This window comes from Phodopus roborovskii, unplaced genomic scaffold, assembly GCF_943737965.1.
Source record: "Phodopus roborovskii unplaced genomic scaffold, PHOROB, whole genome shotgun sequence".
NCBI classification, from domain to species: Eukaryota; Metazoa; Chordata; class Mammalia; order Rodentia; family Cricetidae; genus Phodopus; species Phodopus roborovskii.
Window position 1 is genome coordinate 35,669,831 of NW_026126525.1, and position 27,681 is coordinate 35,697,511.

Consider the following 27,681-nt stretch of genomic DNA (forward strand, 5'->3'; position numbering starts at 1 on the left):
TTTCTAGAGGAGGGATGCCCCTGTGTCATGACACCAGCATGTGGGGGTCAGAAGACAATTTGCAGGAGTCAATTTACTTCCACTAGGTGGATTCTATGGATCAAATTCAAGAAGTCACGACTGGAAGCAGGTGCCTTTACCTGCTGAGCCTCCCTGCCAACCCCTCACCTTACTTTTTGAGCCGAGAGTCTGTCTCTCAATGAACCTGGAGTATGCAATCTCAGTTAGACTAGCTAACCAGCAAGCTCCAGGTATCCGCCTGCCTCTGCAACCATCCTCAGTGTTGGGGTTACAGTCCACTGTACTGGCTTTTCTGTTAAGTGCTGGGATCTCAACTCTCCACTCTTGAACAGCCAGCACCTTATCCACTGAGCCATCCCCTAACCCACACTTAACAAGGCAAAGGTGGGAAAGAGCTAAGAGAAACAAAGCCAGTCATAAAAGAACCAATTAAATGTGGTAAGAGAAATAAACTTCACAAAAACAGAAAAGAGAATGGTGACTGTCAGGGATAGGGGGAAGAGAGAGGAGAGTATTATTCAGTAGATTTTTATTAGTTTTACAGGTTAAGAAAAGTTCTGGAGAAAAATAGTAGTAATGACTGCACAACAATGTAGTAAATCTACTTAACACCACTAAGTATACATCTAAAAATGATTAAGCTGGCAAACTTTGGTAAGTCCTTTATCAGGGCTAGGAGGTAGTACTCGGAGCCTTGCACATACCAGCCCTACAATTGAAGTATCCAAAGCTATATACATTTACCATACTTCCAATGAGTAAATAAAAACCCACATAATAGGAAATATCAAATATACATATATACATACATACATACATACATACATATATATATAAATAAAAATAAAAATTCTTAGCCAAAAAAGTAATCTCAAAAAGAGGTAGGAAGTGGGGAGAGGAAGGACAATTTCTTTGGGAGGGGGGCGTCAAACCAGGGTGTCTCTTAACAGTTCTGGCTGCCCTGAAACTCACTTTGTAGACCAGGCTGGCTTCAAACTCAGAGATCTCTGTCTCTGCTGGGATTAAAGTGCTGGGATTAAAGGCGCCCACCATTACTACATAGCTGAGGAGAAACGTTTTCCTCAATTTATAAATTGCCTTCTAAAAGAGATTAACACCTTGAAGCCCATATATCCCTCACTTTGGCCATCTGCCCTAGGAGCTGCTCCCACTTGATGACAGAGCTCTTAATTTTAAAAAATGAGGTAAACTCACATAAGCAGTCACTAAGGAGCTAAAAAAAGATGGCTCAGTGAGTAAAGCACAAAGGTTAGCTCCAGAGTACAAATCTCCAAAGGCCATGTAATGCAGTTCAAGTATCCCTATATCCCTATGATGAATGGGAGACAGAAAGAGAAAATCCCCTAGAAACTTTCAAGTCTCTCATAAAAAAAGAGACATCCTATTTCAAACAAGACTTCGGAATGGTGGAGACCAACACCTGAGGCTGGCTGGCTGTCCTGTCCTCTCACTGTGGTGTGTCTTCCCCATGTGAGACCCTGTCTCAAAAAAAAGAAAGAATGAAAAGAGCTAGAATCAGTGTTCAAATCTTCAGTGGAAAAGCCAGAACTTAAAATGTAATTATATAAAGTCCACACGCTTATTAAATTTACTACTTTACAATCCAAGAATTAATCTCTGCCTCCTGGCAAGTTTAAATTCTCACATAAAGTGGGGGGAAAAGAAAACAAATACCTAATATTAAAATGTCATTCTCTTTGCACTTTTATTAGCATTGGTTTTACTAGTATTTATTATTATTATAAAAAGAATATTCTCATTGACAGATTATGTTTGGAGTAGACAAAATTCTTTGTTCACTATTAACTACCTTTGTATCACTAACCAACAACCAACTTCTTTGGACTTGTTTTCCAAACTTTTTCTCTTTTCTCTCTCTCTCTTTTTTCCAAGACAGAGTTTCTCTGTGTAGAACTGGCTGTCCTGAAACTCACTCTGTGGACCACAATGGTCTCCAACTCAGATATCAGCCCGCCTCTATCTCCCAAGTGCTGGAATTAAGGCATATGTGGCATCCACCACTGCCTTGCAGTTTTCCAATCGTACAGGTAAGGAATTTATTATTGTATCTTTGAGCTCTTAAAAAAACAAAAACAAAAAACAACACAATAAATTTTAACCATTTCTAAGTCACTATTAACTATAGTAGATTTGGATTTATTTGTGGTTTTGTTGCTATGTGGCTTTTGAGACAGGGCCTGATTTAGGCTGGCCCTAAACCCCTAATCCTTCTGTCTCAATTCCCAAATGCTGGGATTATAGGCATGTCACCAAACCTGGAGAGTTTTTGTTTGTTGAGAATGGGTCTCTTTCTGCATCCCTGGCTGTCCCCCAATTCACAATCACCTTTTTTTTTTTTTTTTTAACAAAAGATTTTGAAGAGCCCTCTGAAACAGCTTAACAGGTAAAACTTGTCTGCAAGCCTCATGACCTGAGTTTGATTCCTGGAACCCATAGTAGAAAGAACCACCTTCCCAAAGTTGTCCTCTGACCTATGCACATAGACAGACAGATGTCAGAAAATTTAAAATTTCTAAGGGCATTTTTCGAAAATCTTCAAAGTTGAATCGTAAGGTACATACTCTCGTCTATTCTTTTACTCAAACACACTAATCTGTGCTGTAAGGAATCAGAAATGGCGGGTATAGTGGCTCTTGCCTTTCATCCCATCACTGAGTAAACAGTAAATTCAAAAGCAACAGGTAGGTGCATGGTGGCACACACGTCTTTAATCCCAGCACTTGGGAGGCAGAGGCAGGAGAATCCGTAAGTTCCAGGACAGCCAAGACTATAGGGAGAAAGAGACTCTGTCTCAAAAAACCAAACAACAACAACAAAAATCCCAACAGTCTACAAAGCATGTTTTAGATCAATCAGGGCTACATAGTGAGACCCTTTTGAGATATTTTTCTTGTAAACAAAATGAGAAAAGTAACTGAAGGTAGGGTTCCTATGGTACTGCTAATGATCTGTTTCTTAATTTGAGTGCCAGTTATACTGTTTGTGTATTTTACTTTGATATGGAAAAGGGTGCTTATTCCCAAATACAACAAACACAATATAATCTCCCAACTATGTTGAGTACAGAAGAACCACAGACTTTTCTGTTCTAAACAGATAAGTCAATCTCTCTCTTCCCCACCCCCTCTCACCATCTATGCCAACAAGTTAGCTGAAGTCCCTCAACTCTTTTTGAATCCAGTCCATGAACCTCTTCCATTCTCATACACAAGGAAAACCCATGACAATTTTTTACACCTTTCTCCCCCTACTCCAATAGAAGCCATAGTCTTACAGATGTTAGGCTCTCTCCCACTGAATTGTACTCCTAGTCTTGACCAAGCATTGTTACCTACCCTTTATTTACTACGATACCATTCTAATTAGAAAGTCTTTTGAGATGTTGAGATCAATATGCTCAATATGTTCATAGAAAATAAAGGAGTGACATGTCAGGAAAGCCAAGATGCATCTAAACATTTGCCATAGATCCAAGTCTCTCTTTTGCAGTACTGAGGATAGTATCTAAAAGCCTCCTACAAGCTAGATAAGTGTTCAATCACTGAACACATGTCCAGTCTCACAGCCTTCATGTAAGAGTAAAGTAAAAGCCAGCTGTATGTGTTTAGTTCCAGCACTTGGGAAGGAGAGGTAGACAGTTTCTTTGAGTTCAAGGCCAGCCTGGTAGTCTACAGTAAAGACTATCTCAAAAGGTGGGAATTGGGGGAAGCAGGCAAATAAATCTCTGAGCCAGCCTGGTCTACAAAGCTAATTCTAGAACAGCCAAGGCTACACAAAGAAACCTGTCTCAAAAAACAAAAATGAGAGACTATGAGAGAGGGAGAGAGTAAAGTAAAACAATCCAACAGTATCACTTGTACAGACTTTTGTTTTTTAAACCAGTATATAAGACTGCTGTATTCAGTCCACTCCGAAAATCTCATAAAGCACACTAAATAATCCATACAAAACTGTAGTTTATGTAACTGAAGGAAAATTCTACTCTTGCTAAGCAGTGGTGGCACAGGTCTTAGGCCCAGGAGGCAGAAGCAGGCAGATCTGAGTTCCAGGACAGCCAAGGCTACACAGTCTTGAAAAATTGAAAAATAAAAATCTACTCTTAAAAACTGTTAGACCAGCCTAGTCTACAGAGTGAATGCTAGGACAGGCTCCAAAGCTACACAGAGAAACCTTGTCTCGAAAAGCCAAAAAAAGAAAAAAGAAATTGATAGGACTTCAAGCATATGTACTCAACGGCAGAGCACTTACCCTACAATACATAAAGCCTTGCATTTGGTCATAAGCACTGAAAATCTGTTAAAAATTTTTTCCAAATTCTAGTTAATTACGTTTTTTGTAGGTAACTTTACCTTTTTAAGTCAACACGGAGAGAAGGTGGAATATGGCCTAATGGTAGAGCATGTACCTACAATGCGCGCGCACACACACACACACACACACACACACACACACACACACACACACAAGGAAGGGGGAAAGAATTAAAGGGGAAAATAAACTTAAAAGTTCTAAAGACAAAAGATTCAACCACCCTTTGGGTAAACACTATACATCTTATATAGTGACAATCTTATGGGTTCTTCAAAGGAGTTCTGTCTACAATAGTAGTTCTTACCAATTGGCAGTCAAACTTGATACTACCAACAAGAGTAGTAGGTTTAGTAACAGTAAGGGCACCCAATGGAAATACTCATAAACACCTTATGACGTAAAGGAGAGCCACTCCAAAAAAAAAGGCCACTCCAAAAAAATTTCATTAAATCCCTAGGGACTCATGGTGGCACATACCTTTCATCCCAGGAGGCAGAGGCAGGTTGAGCTCTGTGAGTTGAGGCCAGCCTAGTCTAATGAGTTCCAGAACAGCTAAGGACTGCAGAGAGGAGTTCCTATCTTGAAAGAAAGGAAAAGGAAAAAGGAAAGGGATAAGGGAAAGGAAGGGAATAGAAAAAGAAACTGTGTCCTACAGAAATCAAAACACATTCTTTTAGAAATTTGCAAGTTACTTTCATATAAGATAATCTAGGCCAAGCCAGATCAACTATAGTAAATATAATAAAATTTTAAATTATAAAAGACTAAATACTAACGAAAAACTTCAAAGACTTCATGAAACAAACTTGCTTATACCACAGATTTAAACATTCACTTTGAGAATACTAGAAAATATCAACAAACTATAACTAAGAATTATAAAAAAAAATAAAATAAAATCAACAGGTATCATGAGCATAAATTTAAACCAGATATAAATCAGATGCTATACACTGATTTAAGGGCACTTTGTATCACTGAACTTCAAATTTAAAAATATCTTATATTGAAATTCAAGTAAACCTTCACTTATAGGTACCAATTAATTTTATACTAACATTAACTAGTGCTTAAATGCTTTAACAATAAAAAGCATTACAATAAAAATATAGGCCCAATCTTGATAATTAAAAGTATGCCTATCCTTACTATGCCATGAGTGTTAGTGCATATTAACATAAGCAAATCCTAATTCTAAAGTCATGTTTGCAGACAATAATTTAACTTCTTTGAACCTCAATTTTCTCATCTAAAAAAAACAAGAGATCTAAGTCAAAGACCTGTTGCTATGAATTAACAGTAACATATAAACAACAGAAAAGGCATTCTGTAAATGGCAGCAGTAATAACTGGTAGCAGTAACACAACCTATGAATACACTAAAGCATGGCTTAATCTGTTGACCCTCATTATTAGTAAGTCACCTGACTTGACATAAACTATAATGTATTTTAGGTAAATTTTCTATTCTGACCAACTCTGAACCAGTACTTAACATTCAGTCATATTCTGGAGTATCTAACAGATAAAAGGCCCATCTCCAAATAATACTTTATGAAAATAGTACTATTCACATGACTCAAAATTCATAGTACGCCCAGTCATGCAACTTCCCCCACAAATAATCAGTTTTACCAATTTTTCATAAATCCTTTCACTGTACTGTACTGGCAAATAAAATACACATCTTCCCCTTTGACACAATGTGAGTGCCTCTCCATAGTACCTGGCTATGTCTTTCACATTTATGTTAAGTGCTTCTATTTTATCTAATACACTCAGCAAATGACCATTTATAGCCAATTCCTATGATCAGATTCAATGAAATGTAGCTATCTTTGCACTTTCTGAGACACAACCTCTCTAAGTATCCCTGGCCATACTGGATAGAACTCAGAATTCGCCTGCTATTGCCCTACCACCACCCAGTGCTGGGATTAAAGGCATGCTCTGTCAAGAGTTATCTTTACAAAGGTACTTAAAAAAAAAAAAAAAAAAGCAAGCCATAAATAAGTCATTAGATCCACCAAAATTCTTAAAACACCAGCACATGAATTAAACCTGGTACATTGGAGATTTACATGAACATGCTGAAATAATTACTTGATCAGCTATTCAAAAGATTACATTTATAAAGAAAATATATAGATTGCACTATGGGTCCTTCATTAAGGTGAAAACTAACCAACAGCCTACCTATGGAACTGAACATACATAAAATAAAATATTGATCGAGGATGAAATTATCTGTTGTGCTTTTTTATATTACTAAATGTTTTTGTTTTTTTGAGACAGGTTTCTCTGTGTAACAGCCATGGCTGTCCTGGAACTCACTCTATAGACCAGAGTGGCCTCTAACTCACAGAGATCCGCCTGCTTCTGCTTCCCAGTGCTGGGATTAATGGCTTGTGCTACCATGCCCAGCTTACAATATTAAATTTTATCTTATCTTTTCCTAGTATCCTTTGCAATTTACTTTCCTGGATTAAGTCCCTGCTAGGTTTATAAAGACACTGTTCCTAAACAACTTGTGTTTGCATTTCTTGTTTTCCTCAGGGACACTGACAATTTTTTAATCTCATACATGAGAATGAACTTTTATTTGCATGTGTGGGTATAGAGGTCAAAGGACAACCTTCTACCATGTGAGTCCTCAGGTCATCAGGCTTGGCAGCAAGCCTCCTTTACCCAAGGAATATCCTCAGCCCATCACTTAAATAGAAAGACATATCACATAAAGCAGACGATATATGGATTTTCAGGGCAGTAACTTGACACTTTTAATAAAGAAAGCATTATGAGTATAAAGATTTGTATAACCTTATTGTAGAAAAAAATGTTTTAGGCTGCTGACAACAAAATTAGCTCTCATCTTTCACTAAGAATATGTCTACAATCCCAAAGTACATTTGCTTATTAATGAAAAAGTTAAAATCACTGTTAAAATGTGTGTGAATACAAACATTCACACTGTTTCTACACTGTTCCACAAAAATACAAAGTCATCCTTCCATTCAGAGTTTTGGCAAATGAATACAGAGGTCAGAGTTCATGCTATGTAAGATAAATCACTACTTATTTCTTAGTCTGTTCACTTCACCTGCTAATTGTCACTTCATTTTTAAGTAACTTTCTACAAAAGATGGATAATTATCTGCAGACTTGGCACAAATAATGCTGGAGTGCTAAGGGATTTGTAAACAATTACTCATATACTTAAAATGCCTTATTTTAAAATTGTTATTGGCATTATCAAAATACCATGCATATAAGAACATATAGCACTGCTTACTGGACAGTGAAATGTGAACTTCAAAGGAAATAGTTATTGTCAGAATTTCCTTGCTAAATTCAATCATGGAAAATCTGAGATTTTTGTTCATTCGGGTCTGAAAAATTATACTATTACTTGAACAGCTGAGTCAAATTATTAAATTACTTTCAATATTTCACATAAGTAAGTATGGCCAATATTAACATATTTAAATTTTGAAGGATTCATTGGTAGCTAGTCTTATTTTTTTAATATGCTATTTTGTGATATATTTTGTGTTAGAACAAACCTAACTCAGTAATGAGCTACAACAATGTTGTATCTGATGAAATCTCTTGTTTTTAATAGGCCTCTTTTCAAAAGTAAGACTTAAGTTACCTATAAGGGACATCATAATGAAGTTTCACAGTACACTAGTCACAGAGGCATTGCCCTAAGAGAGACTCTGATATTAGTAAACAGTATTTTGAAATAAGCTATTCATCCACTTCATTATTTTTCCTAGTTCAAATCATTTAATAACAACTTGCCTTTCACCAGACAAATAGCTAAATGTCAATGAGGCCTAGTTACTGATGGAGTATGTGGAAAAGAGATCATTATCTAATTTGGAATTCATTTCCTATATGTAGTGAAGATTGCTTCAACACCCCTTCCAAATACGATAGTGACCATTATGTCTCCAAGGGTGCTCCAACACTACTATAAGTGAGTAACTGAATGTCTTCCTTTCGTCCATACCTAAGGACTCTGCAGGCTCCTTCCTCAAAGACAAGACAGCAAAGGCCTGGCAAGCAATACCCAGAGCACCCCCTAAAAGTGTGGGCCTGTGAGGTGCGCTGCTGCCGGGGATCTAGTTACTATCTTTCCCCTTCCCCCAACCCACTTCCCGGGTTTTCTCGGCCTGTTCCTTCCCCACCCCAGAACCACACATCCAGATGTTGCCGCCGCCTCGGGGCTCTCTCCAGAGCGCACGTGTCCCCGACAAGTGCTTCTGCGTCTGTCCCCCAAACCCTGTCCCTCCCCAGGCCGGCCGGCCGCCCGCCCGCGAGACCGTCTATCCCAGGGCCCGGGGAGGGGAGGGAAAGGCGGCAGGAGGAGGAGGGGAGAGCGCCGCTTCCCCATCGGCGGAGAGGCGGCCGCAGCGAGGCCGGCCGGGGCGCCGGGGTCGCGGAAGGAAGGGCCCTCCCGCCCCGGGCTGAGATGGGGGTGTCCGGTAGATCATTTCTGACCTCCTCGCTCTTCAGCACCTCCTTGAACTCCCGCTTGATTCGCTGCACCGCGATGTTGGCCATGTCTCTGCCCGCAGCTGATTCGTACCCGCCTCCTCCGCCACCGCTACGACCACCGCCACCGCCGCCACCTCTTCCTCCACCGCCTCCTCCCTCAGTGATTCAGACCCGAGCACACGAACGCTGCCACTGCCACCCCTGCCGCCGCGTTCCCCCTCAGTGTGGAATCACCTCCGCGCCCGGCCACCAAAATGGCGCCGGGTCCGCGCATGCGCACCACGCTGACCCAGGCGGGCGGCGCAGCCGCTCCTGTGGTAGCCCCATACGTCTCAGCAGCGAGCCCGCGCCGCGCCGCGCCGCGCGTCTCAGCCGGGGCTTCGGCCGCCGCGTGGCTCCGCCCTGCCGGCGTCTGGGGTGAGGAGGGTGCGGCTTCCGCGCCGGTTAGCGGGGTCTGGGCCTGGCCGGTCCTCCCCTGCCCCTTCGCCCCTTATCCCGGGAGGCTCCGACCCGAGGTGGGAGTCCCACCTGGCGGGATCCCCCGGCCCCACCCGGCCTGAGCCCGGCTCTAACTCTGCCAGACCCAGAGCCCGCTTGAGGTGCCTCCCTGTGTCCAACCGAGGAAAAAGCTATGCAGGAACTCGGTCCTGCCCAGCGTCCGTTGGTAAACCCCCCCGGGAAATCCACTGCCGTAGCTTTTGTTCTGGAACCATGATAACGCAGCTATTATTCGGTCATCTCAGGTATTACAGACACATTGAAGTTGTGTAATGGTTGGATCCCACGGGTTGTGCCTGCTACAGGTATTGCCAGGGAGAGGCCTGTGGTTGGTTTAAGAACCAGAAGTTAATCTTTGGCCTGTTTAGATAATGAATGTTGAGCTGTAGAACTAACATTGCTTTTAAAACTTGATGTGCTTCAGAATCCCTGGAGAGCTTGTTAAGATTGCTAGGTTCTATCCCCATAGTGTGGATGGACCTAAGGATTTGCATTCTTAGCAAGATCCCTGGCTGCCTATTTTTCAGCACCCACGCTATGACAACGGCTGAATTAAGCATATGAAATTCTGTTATGATTATAGTGAAAGTTGGAGAAATAGACACTCCTTAGGAGGACGAAGAAGCTTTAGCCCTACAAAGGTGTTTGGCACTGGTAGATTTCAATAAGCCGTGAGTATAATTAAATGGATAAGAAGATAAACGAGTAAAATGTTTTTAAGTGAACAATAATATTGGAAGGCCATTTGAAAGTGATCAGTAGAGTTTAAAGCAAATACTATAGTTTGGGTACTGAGAGGTAGTTTTAAATAACGTTTAGAAATAATGAAAGTGTTGCTTTAGGAGTATGTTTCATGCATTTCTTCACCTAATCAATCACTTGAATATTCTAAGACTAATAGGAGCACTTGTAATCCTAGAACTCTGGAGTCAGAAGCAGAAGGATCATGATGTTCAAGACCAGTCTGAGGATGCTGCAAGAGGCGAGAGGATTTTTTTATTCCCTGTTCTGCCCCATGCCACCTCTGTTGTCAGCTACGATCCCCTCATCTGTGAAATAAGGAGGTGCTTAGACTTCTAAGAGTCCAAAATCATGAAACACCTCAACATTTCCCTGTGTAGATAATATTTTAAAAACTCTTTAGCAGAGCCCCCTAGTGGTTATAAGGGCAGTCAACTATTACAACTAAACACTACAAATTTTTGCCGTGGTAGAAATCTAGAAATGCTGTAGGTATTTGTGCCCATACAAATTAAAACTTTATTTGTTTTATGTTTTGGTTTTTGAGACAGAGTTTCTCTGTATTGCTTAGAAGCCTGGCCTGGAACTAGCTCTGTAGACCAGGTTGGCCTTGAACTCACCAAGATCTGCCTGCCTCTGCCTCTGGAGTGCTGGGATTAAAGGCATATGCCACCAACGCTCGACAACTTAAAACATTCTTATCACACTCTACTTAGCAGTAATCAAACAGGGGACAAGCCATAAAAATCTGATACTTTCTTTGAAAGAAAGGGACTTGGTATTGCCGATGTTTGAACCCAGGGCTTGTGCATGCCAAGTATGTGCACCAGGAATGGCCTGCAGCCCAGCCAGGATATGCTGTGTGTTTATGTTTAGCAGGTTCTTATTATACAACCCAATCTGACCACAAACTGAAGTTTTTCTGACTCAGCCTCCCAAATGCTCAGACTACAGAAAGACACCACCACACCAGGCTCAGGTTTGTGAATTTTTTTTAGTGCCAGTAATTGTTTGACTACAAATTCCCCTTTTGGAATTCATTCTGTTAACATCCTAGTGAATCAAAAGGATGTGATGAGTGATACCTGAGTAACTTCATGAGTAGTATCATAGCAGTGTTAATGTCTCAGTTTTGACAAAGCATCGTAGTAATTACAATGTTCACATTAACAGAAGGTGAGTCAAGAACATACAGAAATCTCTACTATTTTTGCAGCTTATCTGTAAATCAGTAATTCTAAACTGGGCATGGCACCGTACTCCTGTAACCCAACTACTTGGGAAGCTAGGGCCAGGAGCTATAGGACAGCCTATAACTCTGGTCAAGAAAAATGGAATCTCTGGTCTGGGTGTAGACCCAACATTCCAGCTGGACTAGTTCAGTCTCTTTGGCTAAGGAACCACGTTCTGCCATGCTAAAGAGATAGGCAGTGTGATTAGTTCAGTAATGAAATGTTGTACTTTTCCTTCAGCTTCTGTGCCAGGAGCTGAGCTTTGGAAGATTGTAGGGCTGCCCACTCTTCCCAGTTACTCAGAAAAGTTAATTTTTACTTTTCTTCAGTCTGCTAAGCATGCTTTAATACTTGGGCTCTCCCCCACCCCCAACATTTTGGGCTCCCTTATTTCTATAAAGCTTCCCACTGTGTAGCTGCTGATTTTCCATGTGCCTGACATCCTTGTCACCTTAAATGCCCCCCCCCCAGCCAATCTTCTTCAGCTAGCTGCTGAAATTTAGAGCTCACCTGGCTTGGGGATTTTATTTTCATTTTGTTTTTGTTTGTTCTTGAAAAAAGGTCTCACTGTAGCTTTGGCAGGCCTGGATCTCAGTGGCAGACCAGGCTGACCTCAGAAAAGATCCACCTGCTTCTGCCTCCTAAATGCTAGGATTAAAGACACGCCTTTTTTTTTTTTTTTTTTAATTATCCTTGTTTTCATTTGAGTCCATCCTTAAGCTCTTTTTTTAATGAGACTAGAAGATCCCAAAGGGTGATCCCAGTAATATCAAGACCTTCACTCAGGCAGGAGAGTTGGCTCAGAGGTTAAGAGCACTGGCTTCTCTTCCTCAGGTCCTGAGGAAGAGAAGCAACCACATGGTGGCTCACAGCCATCTATCATGAGATCTGGTGCCCTCTTCTAGTGTGCAGGCAGACATGCAGACAGAATACTGTATGCACAATAAAGAAATCCCAAACACTAAGGAAGCAGAGATATATGTGCATCTCTGAGATCAAGACCAGCCTGGTCTACAGAGTTCCCAAACAGCCTAGGGTACACTAACCCTGGAAAAAAATTAGTACAAAAGAAAGAACTTAGGTAGGGGTGTGTGTGTGTGTGTGTGTGTGTGTAAGTCATGGCAAATGTGTGAAGGTCACTGAGACAATTTGGGGAGGCAGGTCTTTTACCATTTGGGTCCAGGGATTGAGTTCAGTTCATCAGGTTGGTGGTGTTAGAAATAAATTTAGGGTTTTGAAAAAGGAGCCCACCCTTATCACTGAAGTCTCTGGTCAAGGAAACTTTTGACCAGTAAGGTGTGCTTAGAAGCAAGAACACACAGAGACAGGAAGTGCATTTGGTTCATTCTAACACCCAGTGATAATATACTTGGTATAAAAGGAATTGGTGCACAGGAAGTGAAGGAAAGGGAAAGAGATAACGATGTAGGCCATCAAATTCCTGGAATACTTCAGTCCTTGTACCTTGTATAAACAAAGGAGGAATTAAGACATTTGCATAAAGTCTTACTAGGTGGGAGAGAGGATAAAAACACTTGAACTCCTTGTTGTAAACACAAGTTGGATGGTATTTGATATAAAAAAAAAGACTCATATTTGATATTTCTACAACAAGCAACTACCCACTGAACCATCTCACCAATCCCTAGATCTGCCCCAATAAACTACTTCCTTTAGGATCGTCTTAAAAAATGTTTATCACCCAGGTAGTGGTGGTGTTCTTATTTAATCCCAACACTCAGGAAGAGGCAGGCAGATGTCTGTGAGTTCCAGGTCAGCCAGCCTGATCTACAGAGTTAGTCCCAGAACAGCCAGAGCTGTTACACAGAGAAACCCTCTCTGGAAAAACCACCCCCCAAAAAAGTATCAATTCCTCAATAATGCCTTTAAATGCCAATCCATCAATTGGATCAATATATTGTTAGTTCAGAGCCCTTATTATCCAACTGCCACTCAATGATTGGATCCACTAAATGGGGACCAAGTCTTCTAAACATGAATGTTTTCAGAGAGATACTTCATGCCCAAGCTGTAGCAAACACTACTCAATACAGTTCATATTAATATATCACTATTTATATGGCAGGAAAGATTACATTTGCATATGTAGTGTTTTGTGAATTGTTAAGTAGTACTGGAAAATTATGTAAGCAACTGAACAATGGTAGCCATCCTTGAGAAACAAACTTAAGTATTTAGGGAAAGAAAAGTAGGTTAGGGTGTACCTGTGAGTGCTGAGCCTGACAATTGAGTTCCAACCCCAGAACACACATGGTAGGAAAGAACTATTCTTATTTGTCTCTGACTTACACACATAACACACATAAATGAATAAAAAAGTAAGTGAATGTTCACGATATGCCTTGCTGTATTCGTGTTTTTGTTTGAGGAAGGGTCATGCAAACTGACCTCCAATTCTTAATCCTGCATCAGCTTCCCAATTATGGGTATTTTAGACATGTGATTTGACACTGGCCTTGGATATTTTTTTGTTTTTTTTCAAGACAGGGTTTCTCTGTGCAGCCTTGGCTGTACTAGAACTTGATCTGTGGACTAGGATGGCCTCAAACTCTCAGAGATCCACCTTTCTCTGGCTCCTGAATTCAAGGATTAAAAGCATGCACCACCACCCACACACACCCAGTGTTGCTCCTGCTCATTGTTTTCCTCTTTTTTTTTGGGGGGGGGGGGGACTGGGTTTCTCTGTCTTTGACAGCCCTGAAACTCACTCTGTAGACCAGGCTGGTCTGGAACTCACAGACATCTGCCTTATTGTTCTCTGTAGTTAAATGACAAAGTGGTACTTAGACAAAATCTAAGATAAAGCATTTGTGCAATTGAGTTGTGAACTAAAAGCCACTTTATTCATGGAACACAGTTTTTACTGGAAATAATGATTAAGCATGTTCTATTCATGCAGACTGGATTATTTAGCAGATATTTAATCTAAAAGAAACAAGATTGGGATGCAGGTTCATGGTACAGCACTTTCCTAGCAATTCCCTGAGTTTAAAAAAAAAAAAAAGATCAATATGCCTGTTATTTTGAGGCTAACAGCTACAAGTGGAAGACTTTTTTTTTTATCAGCAATAAAATTCAACTTATAACTGAAAATTCTGGATTTTAAAAAATAAGAGAAATGGTGATAGCACACAACATTTGAGAGATGAAAGCAGGAAGCCCATCCTGCGCCATCCCCCAGCCCCGCCAAAAAAAAGGAAGAAAATGTACCAATGTACCTACTACCTACCTACTACCTACTAGGTGTTCCTGATGAAATTCAATTTTTAAAAAATGTGTTTGATACATTGCAAAGAGATGTACCAGCACTTGCAATATCTATATGAAACAGTTGACCAATATTAACAAAGTGTCTGTGCTTTAGGAAAACATCCATTTAAAAACCAATGCCTGCAGAGAAGTGTTGGCAAACTCCTTTAATCCCAACACTCAAAAGTCAGAGGCAGGCAGATATCTGTGAGTTCCAAGCCAACCTGGTCTACAGAGGCAGAGGCAGGTGAAACTCTGAGTTTAGACTGAGTTCCAGGACAGCCTAGGAGGAGAGTGGAGTGAGGGAGGGGCAGGTGCTACACAGAGAAAACCTTGTCTTGAAAAACCACAAACACGCATAAAGAATCAAGACTGGGACTACATAAAGACCCTGGGTCAAAACAAATAAAATAAAAAGTTTAAAGAAAAAAGGAAAACAAAACCCATACTAAAACACTATTATAGTATTAGTCAATAATAAAATAATAGGGTTTGGAGATACGGCTCAGTGGTTAAGAGCACTAGTTGCTCTTCCAGAAGATCCAGGTTCAATTCCCAGCACCCACATGACAGCTCACAACTGTCTGTAACTCCAGTTCCAGGGGACCTGACACCCTCACACAGACATACATGCAGGCAACAAAACAAAGCACAGAAAAAAAAAATTTTTTTTGACGGTCCGAAATTATTTATTGGGTATGAAATTTTACAAACATTGTGTATATTAGCGGTAATGGTGGAGCTGCAGAGTGTTGCACCTTCTCCAGGCTGCACGACGAGAGCCGCCGTTAGTGTGGTGGAACTTGTGGCCCTTTCCAAGACCACGGCTCTTGCGGCCAGCAGATGTCAACCCACACATCTCTCTGTGCTTGTGGACTGGTTTGGTGATCCAACTGGGTGTCAGGGTTCCTTCTGATAGCTTTATGGAATGGATCAATGAGGATAACCTCAAAAAACTTATACGTAGAATCTTCACCAACCCAGTAAGAATTGAGGACTCTGAAAGCTCCACAATGACCGCCAGCTCTCTCCTCAGCAACAGACTGAAGGCTTCGGGCAAACTTTAGCTGGTTAACACCATGATGGACAGCTTGCACCCTTAGGAACTGAGCGTTTGTGGCCACCACGTCGGACAAGAATCCTATATATGACATAACCTTGCTTGGCCTTGTACCCCAGCCGTCGCGCTTTATCGGGCCGGGTGGGGAGCCCTGTGCAGCACAGAGAGCTGGCGGTATTGCCAGCACCTGACCTTCAGCAGAAAGCGCATCACATCGGACTGCTTCTTCCTCCATAGCTCATCTTGGCTCACCTGATGGCTGCCACCAGAGGAAAGGAAAGCAAAAAAAAAAAAAAAAAAAAAAAAAAATTAAATGAATTAATCATTTAAAAAAAAAAAAGAAGAAGAACCAAGACCTCTGGGTGGCTCAAGACTTTAAGCACTCAGGAGGTAGAGGAAGGGGGATCTCTGGTCAACAGAGTGAATTCCAGGACAGGCTCCAAAGCTATAGAGGATCCCTGCCTGGAGTGGGTGGGGAGAAGCTAGCCTGGTTTACAGACAGAATTCCAGGACATGTGAAGCTATACTGAGAGTCCCCATCGCTGAAAAAGAGAGAATCAACACAGAATGACTGTAAAAGAAAAGAAACTACCACTATTAGTAGTAATCTAGTTTAAGTGTAGTATGAAAGAATATCCATTAATTACTTGAAAACAATTAAAATATCTTTTCCAAGGCTTTAATCCCAGCACTCAGAAGACAGAGATGAAAAGAGCTGTGAGTTTGAGGCCAGCCTGGTCTACATAGCAAGTTCCAGGACAGGAAAATTTAACTGTTCTGCTGAAAAGGTTTTGTTTTGAAATACATAGCTTTGTTTCTCCACTAAAAATAGACGACATAAGCATGTGATGAGTATAATTTATTCATTACATGTAAGTAGCACGAGTAATGAAAACTCAGAAACAAATACTGGGGTTCAAGCTGAAGAGCAGGAAAGCAAAGCACCAGAGAGTTCTTACTTCTACCAAGGCTGGGGAGGTCCTGTCCTCAACATGGCTGGAGACTAATTGCCATCAAATTCAGCATGAGACACTGAACTGTCTTATATATATACCCTCTAGCAATGGGACTAAAGGTGTTAGATCTGTTTCTCTTTTATACTGATTCATGTAGCCCTGAGTCCTGGGATTAAAGGTGCCACCACCTCCAGGATTCTATGGCTGTGGTTAATTTTGTATTATTATTTCCAGGCAAGCTTTATTAGATCATAACAACATATCACCACAGGTGTATTCCTTTTTCAGTAATTTCTCAATCTTAGTTTTTTTTTCTAGCATACTTTATGTATAGCCATATAATTTATGTGTTCTTAAATGGTTTATTTTTATTTTATGTGCATTGGTGTTTTGCCTGCATGTATATCTGTGTGAGTGTTAGATCTCCTGGAACTGGAGTTACAAACACTTGTTAGCTGCCATGTGGGTGCTGGGAATTGCACCCAGGACTTCTGGAAGAGCAGTCAGTGCTCTTAACCACTGAATCATCTCTCCAGCCCTTAAGATTTACTTACTAATTAACACTATAATAAAGTGTTTTGATATGGTTTTGTTTGTTGTGATTTTGGTCTCCTTTTCTTGAGACTGGGTCTCTGTGTAGCTCTAGATGACTGGAACTCACTATGTGGACCAGATTGGTCTCAAATTCACAGAGATCCACCTGCCTCTGCCTGAAAGCTGAGATTTAAGGCACATGTCATCACACTCATCCTCATATAGTTTTTTTCTTTTTTTCTATTTAAATTAGAAACAATCTTATTTTATATATCAATCCCAGTTCCCTCTCCCTCCCATTCTCCCAAACCTTCCCCCCTCCCTTCCCCATCCCTCTTCTGTTCCATAGAAAGGATGAGGCCTTCTATGGGGAATCATCAAAGTCTGTCACATTGTTTGGGGCAGGGCCTAGGCCCTCCCCCATGTGTCTAGCCTGAGAGAGTATCTTTCTATGGGGAATGGGCTCCCAATGCCCATTCATATACTAGGTATGAATGCTGTCCCATTACCAGTGGCCCCATAGACTGCCCAGGCTTCCTGACATCCACGTGCCGGGGGCCTGGTTCCATCCTGTGCTGGCTTCCAAGCTGTCAGTCTGGGGCCTATGAGCTCCCCTTGTTCAGGTCAGCTGTTTTTGTGGGTTTCCCCAGCATGGTCTTAACCCCTTTGCTCATCACTCCTCCACCTCTACAACTAGATTCCTGGAATTCTGCTCAGCGCTTAGCTGTAGGTCTCTACTTCTGGTTACATTAGCTGCTGAATGAAGGCTCTATGACAGCATATAAGGTAGCCATGAATTTCATTATAAGGGAAGGACATTTAAGGTAGCCTCTCCCCTATTGCTTAGATTCTTAGTTGGGGTCATCCTAGTACATCTCTGGACATTTCCCTAATGTCAGATTTCTCTTAAAACCTATAATGGCTCCCTCTATTAAGGTATCTCTTTTCTTGTTCTCTATCCCCCAACTCAATCTGCCTCATATAGTTATAAACAGAAGGAGAAAGGAAAAGTTTTCCTGTTATAAAAGCCTTCTCCCTAGAACAGATTTTTCACAAGTCACTTTCTGAATAAGTCATTGACAAATATACAGAGACTAGGTGTGCCTAATTTCTTTTGCATTAGTAATAGTCAATGGGATTAAAAAGAAAGCCCAATTTTTAGTCACTGCCTCAAAGAAATAACACAAGTTAGATTTTTTTTAATGCAAAACTGGTTATTGCTACTTTAATACACATTAATTTGTACATACCCACCATGGGAATTGAAGTTAAGGGCATTGGTGGTGCACTCCTTTGATCCCAGCACTCGGGAGGCAGAGGCAGGAGGATATCTGTGAGTTCGAAGCCAGCCTGGTCTAAAGAGCAAGTTCCAGGACAGTCTCTAAAGCAGTACAGAGAGACCCTGTCTCGAAAAAAAAAAAAAAAAAAAAAAAAAGAAGTTAAAAAAAAATTAGGCTGGCTGGTGGTGGTGCACACTTTTATTCCAGCACTTGGGAGGCAGAGGCAGGCAGATCTCTGTGAGTTCAAGACCAGCCTGGTCTATAAGAGCTACACAGGGAAACCCTGTCTTGAAAAACAATAAATAAATAAATATTAGCTTTCTACTATCTTTCAAGACTCATTTGTCCTTTTGAATATACTTTGTCAGGTCAGTTTTAGTTTCTAACGAGTTGCTAGAAGGATACCCATATAATTGGATGGGAGGGGGTGGGTTCCAGACATGGTTTCTCTGTGAAACAGTACTGGCTGTCCTAGAACTCACTCTGTATTCCACGCTGGCCTCAAACTCACAGAGATCCACCTGCCTCTGCCTCCCAAGTGCTGGGATTAAAGACATTTGTCACCACTGCCTGGCTGCTATGTGATTGTTTTAAGGAGTTCTGAGCATATTTGTGTATATTGTATTAAGACGAATTTGACTATATTGTATAAAGCTTGGGGGATGGCTGTGTGTATAGTTCAGCAGTTAAGCAGTTCAGCACTTGTTCTTGCAAAAGAACCAAGTTCAATTTCCATACTCACATAGTGGCTCACAACAGTGGCTCAGCCAATAGCTCTATAATCATTCCACTGATGTTACATTATTCAAGCATGTGGATACCAAGACTTCCTATGTTGTAGGCCTTTGTCATCTATAATGCTTATAGACAATCTGTCAAATTCCTCTCCTTTGTTACTTTGAGATTAAGCTATGTCCTAGTACTCTAAGATACTTATTAATATTGTGTAGAACAGTAGCTTTTGGGCTAACATTGCCCTGCGTGACTCCAATTTATAAATCAGCAGTACTCTTCATTTTAAGTTCAAATGATAAGGCCTAATGACTCCACAACTTGTTTGTGGAAGTAAACAGCCACCATCTATTGATGGGAGATGTCATTCTGTAAATATGTTTCTCATACTGGTTAATGAATAAAGCACTGTTGGCCAATAGAAAAGCAAGATAGGCGGGACTAGGAGACAAGGAGGATTGGAGGAAGTAATAGGGAGGAGTCAACATGGAGAGACTGGAGAGTCACATGCCATTAATCCCAGCACTTGGGAAGCAGAGGCAGGTAGATCTCTGTGAATTCGAGCCTGGTCTACAGAGTGAGTTCCAGGACAGCCAGGTCTACACAGAGAAACCTTGTCTCAAAAACAAACCATGTGGCACAGGCTCAGACTAATAATAACTTATTTACATGGAGTATGAATACTTAACTAACTTATTAAATCAGGAACACTTCCACATACAGGGTTTTCTGATACTGTTTTGATATCATGGTCTGAACACACCAGAGGGAATGGATCATCTAAAGGAGGAATATTTCACATTAGGGTATAATGGCACTCAGTGTCCCATCAACAGACCATGTGGTATACATGTCACAGGTATATGTGTCAGATGACAAACATCTGACTGTCCCTGAGCCTTCAGCATGCTTCTGCTGCTTGACCCTGCCCACTCAAACTAGAATATCTGCAAAATTCTAAGCTCAGCTCAGCAACTGGATTTTTATGTTAAGATTTTTTTGTATAGATGTGCAGTGTAGAGCTGGTTCCAGGACAGCTAGGGCTGTTACACAGAGAACCTCTGTCTTAAAAATATTGTGTGAGTCGGGCAGTGATGGCACATGCCTTTAGTCACAAGACTCTCGAGTCAGAGGCAGGTGGCTCTTTGTGAGTTCCAGGACAGCCAAGGCTATGCAGAAAAACCCTGTCTTGGGAAAAACTTAAAATATTGTGTGACATTTCCTGAAAAGAGGTATCTCTATACACCCCAGATAAAATACTGACAGACAAAAGAAAGGATTCCATACAAGACCATTTTGGTGCACTCATGAGTAGTTTATTGAGGTTTCTTACAAGAGTGTAGGTGACTCCAGAAAAGCTACATCACCAAAAAGTTGAACCCCTCCTATTATTCTCTCACACCCAAGACCCCATGCAGCTAGGTCAGGATTGGTATATGTGGGGCAGGAGAACACAGTGACAGAAATTTCAAATTAGGGTATAATGAGCCTCCTCTTCCCCCTCTTTCTCCAAGACAATGTTAACCCTCACTCATGACTATCAACATGGACTTAGCTATTGGGTTCCCCCATCCCTGCTGTTTTGTTAGAAGGATTGCAGGCCAAGTTTTTCTGTAGGTCTCCAAAACTGTTGCTTCATGATGGTGGTGGTCTTGTCACAACAGGAGAAATGACTTAATGACAAAACTATCTAACCACCTGCAATGATAGCTCCTTGCATCTGTATCTGCTCTCTGCCTTTGTCATTAGTCAGACTTTTCAAACCCTATAACCTCTTTAACCCTTCCATAGCCATTCTGAATAAGGCTGGAAAGATGACTTAGCAAGTGACTGCCTTTGCACTCATATTGGGTTATAACTGCCTCCATCTCCAGGCAAATCTGACCCCTCAGGCCTCCAAGGGTACCTGTATTTTTTACCTGTCTATATACATATAATTTAAAAATAAATGGTTTAGGGACTAGAGAAATGGTTCTGTGGTTAAGTGCACTTACTATTGCCGAGGATCCAGTTTAAGTTCCCAATACTCACATAGTGGCTCACACCATAACTCCAGTTCCAAAGAAGCTGATTCTTCTACTGAACTCTACAGGCTTCTACATATATGTGGTGCACATACATACATTCAGGAACACACACATAAGTAAGTATTAATAAATAATTAGAGACCTATATAAACCTATCTGTTGTAGTACACACCTTTAATCCCAGCTCTCAGAAGGCAAGGGAAGGGGATCTGTATGAGTTAAAGGCCAGCCTGGTCTACAGAGTAAGACTCTGTCTCAAATAAATCTTTGATGCCAGTCTTCATTGCCAACTTGACTGGATTTAGAGTCATCACGGGATGTTTCCCTGAGGGTATTTCTAGAAAGGTTTAACTGAAGAGGGATAATCCACCCTGAGTGTGGGTGGAACCATTTTGTGGACAGAAACCCAAAGATGAATAAAAAGGGGAAAGTGAGCCAGGGTGATGGTGCACACCTTTAGTTGCAACACTTAGGAAGGAAGGAAGGATCATACCTGGCAGTGATAGAGCTGGCCTTTAGTCCCAGCACTCAGGAGGTAGAAGGAGGTGCATCTCTGAGTTCGAGGCCAGCCTAGTCTAGAGTGAGTTCCAGGACAGCCAGAAGTACACACAGAAACTCTGTCTCAAAGAGAGAGAGAGAGCAGAACATAGCATTCATCTTTCCCTTGTTTCCTCTGCTTCCTAACTGCAGATGCAGTTTGACCAGTTGCCTCATATCCCTGCCTTTCCTAAAATAATGGTATGTATGTATGTATGTATACCTTAAGCCAAAATAATTTCTTAAACTAAATTGCTTTGGTCAGGTATTTTATTGATGAGAAAACTAGCACAATTTCATTATGTAAAGTATAATGCATTGCCTGAAAGTTAATAATAAAAGTTTGAATAAAGAAGCTTTCTTGCAAGCCCTGCATCTTTAGAGCTGATAAGGGAGTAATGGGGTGCCTTGAGAGCACAAAGGTTTCTTGGCTCTGTTGTGCTTACCTTGAGAGGCTGGCATCCCAGAAATTTAATAGCCACCTAAGCCAGGGGAGGCCAGATATTTGCCTCCTGAATTCAAAGAATGAAATTCACAGACCACAGAGGGAGATTTAGAAAAAGAGTTTATTATATGGGCTTAAGAGAGAGAAGGAGGAAGGCAGAAATCCTGTAGAGCAGGAGGGGTCTCCAGCAGTGGCACACCCTTGAGCCTGACTGCCCTGGAGGTAATAGGTGCAGGAAGGGGAGGAGGGATGAGCATGGTTTTGGCATTGTCCTTATTGTGGTTTTCAGTGAAGACTGTTCCCTTGGTGAAAGATTAAGGAAAACCAAACCCTATTCCTGGCATCTCTAGCCTATGGCCATGGTAAAACCAGAGATATTTTTGGCTTAGGCACTTCTAGCATCTCTGGTGTCTAGCAAGGACAAGGCTATGGACATATCAGCTTTTAGCCAAGAGAGAAACTAGTCACTTTACTTTGGGGGTCTTTTACCCAAAACTGCCTAGCCAGTGTCTATCTTCTGTTCCCATCAATATCAAAATATGTTTTAAGGTTCTAAACACACTGGTTCTAGATTCTCCCAAATAAACACCTGAGTCTAATTCATTATCTGTGTGAAGTTGAAAGAAGCTGTTTGTGATGTCATCTGTATCAAGCCTAGCTCTATATCCGTATGGGTAAAACTGTTGTGTAAATGGCTTACCTTTTCCGTGTTGGCTTGTAATGAGAGGATTCCCTTTGACCAAAGCCTCATAGCTCAAACACAAAAATCATTGTCCTAGAGGGAAAAAATAAGTTTCAAACTATAAAAAATAAAACAAGGCAGAAAAAAATCAATAAGTCATAAAGAGGAATGCAAAGGAAATTGTGACAATATTTTCTGTTGTTTTGAGACAGGGTCTCACCATGTAACTCAGGCTGTCTGAAATTCTGATCTGCCTGTCTCTGCCTCCTAAATGCTGAGATTAAAAATGTGTGCCACCACACCTGACTGCTTTTGGTGAATAAAACTAAAAGAAATTTTACATGAGATTTTTTTTTTGTCTGTCTTTTTTGAGACAAGGTTTCTCTGTGGCTTTGCAGCCTGTCCAGGAACTCAATCTGTAGACCAGGCTGGTCTTGAACTCAAAGAGATCCGCCTGCCTCTGCCTCCCAAGTGCTGGGATTAAAGGCATGTGCCACCAATGCCCAACTGAAATTTTTTTTATAGTAGGACAGGATTTTATCCTAAAGTGGCCATGATAGGACAGAACTGCTGGTCTGAAGTGAGCATGGTGGCTCTGTTTTTAATCCCAACACTTGATATACTGGGACAGGAGGTTTGCTGTCTCAAAGCCTGAACTAGATAGTCAGTTCTAAACCCTACCTAAAAAAGCAAAAGTAAGCCAGGTGTGGTACTGCACATCTTTAATCCCAGCAAAGGGAGGCAGAGGCAGGAGGATTTCTTATAAGTTTGAGATCAGACTAGTCTATATAGAAAGTTACAGGCCAACTAAAGTTACACAATGAGACTGCTTCCACCATAACATATAGTCAAAGCTGCCCCAGAGGGAAGCTCAAGCATGTGGTCTTCTTTGAAACTCCCTGTGTAAGGAAAGTCCTCTCAGAAAACATCTCAATGTCGAAATTAAACTGGCAATAAGACATAATCACCTAGTGCTTTTGACACTGACCTGAGTAGGTATACAAAATAAAGCATCGCAGAGACCAATTCATCTCTGTCATTTGGGGGTTGCAGAGATTCAGAAAAAAGTCTGTCTTATATGAAGGAGAATTTGTGAAAGCTGTGTCTAAAAAGTCTTACTGACCAACTGAGACTCAATGCCTGGAGAGTTTGGAATGATGCAGTCTAGAACGTACTTAGAATTTATCTTGGGCTATCTTTAGCATCCTAAGGGGCACACTAACATCCTGATAAGCAGATAAGAGCCTTTGAAATGTATTTACTTGACAGAATCCTGTCTCCACCTTGGGGGCTCCACATATTATTAGAGACCTATAGCTTTCTCATGTTTCCACCAGTATGTTTTTTACATGCCTTGATGTATTACTTTCTTTGTTCTGTTATAAAAACTCCATGAAACTGCTTCCAAGGTGGACCATACCATTTGGGGAGATCCAAATCTATGTTCCTGGGCCATGATCATTCTCTTTTGGCTCCAGAATAAACTCTTATTCCCTTTAGATGAGAGCTGTGTAGGTTTGTTTTGTTTTGTATTGTTTTTGTTTTTCATGGATACTACTTGTGTCTTTTTATACCTTACCTGAAGCTTAAAAATCACATCAAGACCCAGATATTGGTGGTTCACGCCTTTAATCCCAGCACTTAGGAGGCAGAGGCAGGTGGGTCTGAGTTTGAGACCAACCTGGTCTACAGAGCAAGTTCCAGGACAGTCTCCAAACAGAGAAATCCTGTCTCAGGAAAGAAAAAAAAAATCACATTAAACTGAACAAGCCCTGACACATTCAGGCTTATCACTGTAATCTTATGAATTCTTTCTCCATGACCTTAAGCTGACCATAACCAGAAACATGCCTACCATTTTCCCTTCTTTAAGCTTTTCTCATGTGAATATTTGTGGGCAGGCCAAATAAGTCTTCAGGATTCCTTAAATTGGAGAAAGCATTGCTTGGGAGCAAATACTATATGCTGTTTTATCTCTTGGCTGTGCTTTGCTTATGTGTGCCTGTGTTTCTTGGGATCAAACCGAGCATTCATATACATGAACCTATGGGGACATTTCACATCCAAACCTTAACACAACCACCAAGCATACACTGCACTTTCCCCAGCCCCCTCTTACAGCATTTTGTGTGCAGGACCATAATTGGTGTCATTGCTGGTTAGCCTTTATACAATAATAAGCACATACTTATAATAATAATAATAGTAAGAGATAATTTTGAGCATATATTTAAGAAGTTCTAATTTTACTTCACTTGAAATGCAAATAAATCCAGTTCTCATCATTTGGGTATTCATGAAGCAGGTTTTGTTTTTTGGTTTTTTGGGGTTTTTTTTTTTTTTTTTTTTGGTTTTTTGAGACAGGGTTTCTCTGTGGTTTTGGAGGCTGTCCTGGAACTAGCTTTTGTAGACCAGGCTGGGCAGGTTTTGTTTTTAAGCACACATACTGGTACACTTTGGGTTTTTGAGACAGGGCTTCTTTGAATAGCCTTGGCTATCCTGGGACTCACTCCGTGACCGTGCTGCCTCTGCAGGGATTGAAGATATGAATCACCACCACTGGCTTTGTTTGCTTGTTTTTTGACAGCTTGTTTTCTTAATAATATCCATCTTGACTGGTTGAGATGGAATTTCATTATTGTTTTAATTTGCATTTCCTTGATGGCTAAGGATGTTGACATGGTTTTGCTATGTAACCCTGGCTGGCCTGACACTTGCTAGGTAGCACTAGCAAGTATGATGTTTGCTATATAGAGCAGCCTGCCTGACACTTGTTAGGTAACCCTGGCTGGCATGACACTTACTATGTAGAACAGCCTGGCCTGAATTTTTAGTGATCCTAGTGCCTCTACTACATGAGAATGAACATTATTTTCTTAGGTTTATTGGCCATTTGTTTTTCATATTTTGAGAATTATCTTTCTACTGGATTTACCTATTTATTAAATAGATTATCTCAAATCTTTACATTTAATTTTAGGTATTAATTTGTCAGATTTTTAGCATTTTTTCTACCACCCTGTAGGCTGTTCTTCATTTGACTGTTCTTTTCTTTTTTTTTTTTTTCTTTTCTTTTTTTAAGATTTATTTCTTTATTATGTATACAGTGTTCTGCCTGCAGGTCAGAAGAGAGTACCAGATCTCTTTACAGATGGTTGTGAGCCACCATGTGGTTGCTGGGAATTGAACTCAGGACCTCTGGAAGGGCAGGAAGTGCTCTTAACCTCTGAGCCATTTCCAGCCCTTAACTGTTTCTGTCATTGTACAGAAGCTTTAAATATTTATTCAGCCCCATTTGTCAACTTTTGGTTTCATTTATTTGTTTTGATTTGTTTGGATGGGTTTTGGATTTTCTTTTGTTTCGCTTTGTTTTATTTTTTGAGACAGGGTCTCATTATGTAGCCCCACCTGATCTGGAACTTGCTATGCAGACAAGGCTGACCTTGAACTCACAGAAATCTGGCTGTCACTGCCTCCTGAGAGTGCTGGCATTAACAGCATATAGCACCATTCGTGGCTAAAAATTTTGGTTTTGCTTTTGTTTTCGAGACAGGGTTTCTTTGTATAACAGATCTGTCCTGGAACTTGCATGGTAGATCAGGCTGGCTTGGAACTCACAGAGATCCAATTGCCTCTGCCTCCCTATTGCTAGGATTATAGGCAACTGCTACTACCATGAAGCTAAACTTTTTATTTATTTTATTTTAGAAAATCTTCAACTTAACAATCTCATGCATGTATACAATGTATCTTGACCATACCTACTCCCAACTCTCAGATTCCCTCTGACATCTCCCAGAATGGAATGGATCCCTACCACTTAATGTCCTGTCCTGATTTTTGTTTGGGAATTTTGCTTTTTTTTTTTTTTTTTTTTTTTTTGGCAACCTACCTACTGAGTTCAGTTAGTACTGGCTGCTGGATTTTCTTGGATTGATCTTCTACAGGTGCTGTTCAGGTAGCCGTAAGTTCATGTTTGGAAGATAGCATTTCACAGCACTTGTCCCCATCCTTTGGTTCTCAATTCTTCCTGGTCCCTTTCTATGATCCCCTCTGAGCTTTGGAGGGGAGTGTTGACATACAAACCCATTTAGGGCTGAACACTCAACCATCACATGTTCTAAGCACTGATCAGTCATCAGTCTCTACATTATGGAGGCCAACTTTTCCTGCTAAGACTGAAAGCAGCACTAATCTGAGGGTATTAACCAATATTTAGAAGGCATTCCCCACCTTAGCCATTTCTCCCATCCATTCACCTCCAGTTTTACAGAAATAAGAGGCATGAATTTCCCATTGTAAAGCAGGCCTAAGAACCAATAAAAAGAATTGATTGGTTATCTGCCTCCTCATAACCATTATACCACTATTGCATCAGTAATCCTATTTTGTCTGGCTGGTAGGTATTACTATATTATTCAGGGTCCTGTGCTGGCAAGACCAATGATATGTTGCTTTTTTTTTTTTTCTAATAGCCTGCATAGTACCTTGAGACACTAAAAACTAACCCATCAGGGAGAAAATTTTCAGGTCAGTTCCAGTTTGATTTCTCTTTTAAGTCCTATAGCCAAGGTGTGTTGTGTCTACAGCAATTCTGTCCTACCGTCTAGTTAGGGCAGGCTACAGTACTATCTAGTTCCATGTCAACCTGACACCAGCTAGAGTCCTTTGGAAAGAGAACTCCAAATCAGATACTGTCTCTACTAGATGGGCCTGTGGGCAAGTCTATGGTGCATTTTCTTGACTGATGATTGATGTGGGAGGGTCCATCTCACTGTGGGCAGTGTCACCCCTGGGCTGGTGGTTCTGA

The 27,681-nt window shown here is 41.0% G+C and overlaps 2 protein-coding genes and 1 pseudogene across 2 annotated transcripts in view; 1 reads left to right on the top strand and 2 right to left on the bottom strand.

Moving 5' to 3' along the window:
* Positions 1–9,233, bottom strand: part of Ube2k (ubiquitin conjugating enzyme E2 K) — a 48,319-nt gene extending 39,086 nt beyond the window's left edge. Inside the window, exon 1 of the mRNA XM_051198400.1 lies at positions 8,881–9,233. Within this exon, the coding sequence (XP_051054357.1) occupies positions 8,881–8,943 (63 nt within the window). The 5' untranslated portion in view covers positions 8,944–9,233. The remainder of the gene's footprint in view (positions 1–8,880) is intronic.
* A 147-nt stretch (positions 9,234–9,380) lies between these two features.
* Smim14 (small integral membrane protein 14) overlaps positions 9,381–27,681 on the top strand; it is an 81,424-nt gene continuing 63,123 nt past the window's right edge. The window contains exon 1 of the mRNA XM_051198403.1: positions 9,381–9,620. The gene's annotated coding sequence lies outside the window, so the exon portion shown is untranslated. The remainder of the gene's footprint in view (positions 9,621–27,681) is intronic.
* Positions 15,284–16,218, bottom strand: LOC127232141 (60S ribosomal protein L15-like; annotated as a pseudogene).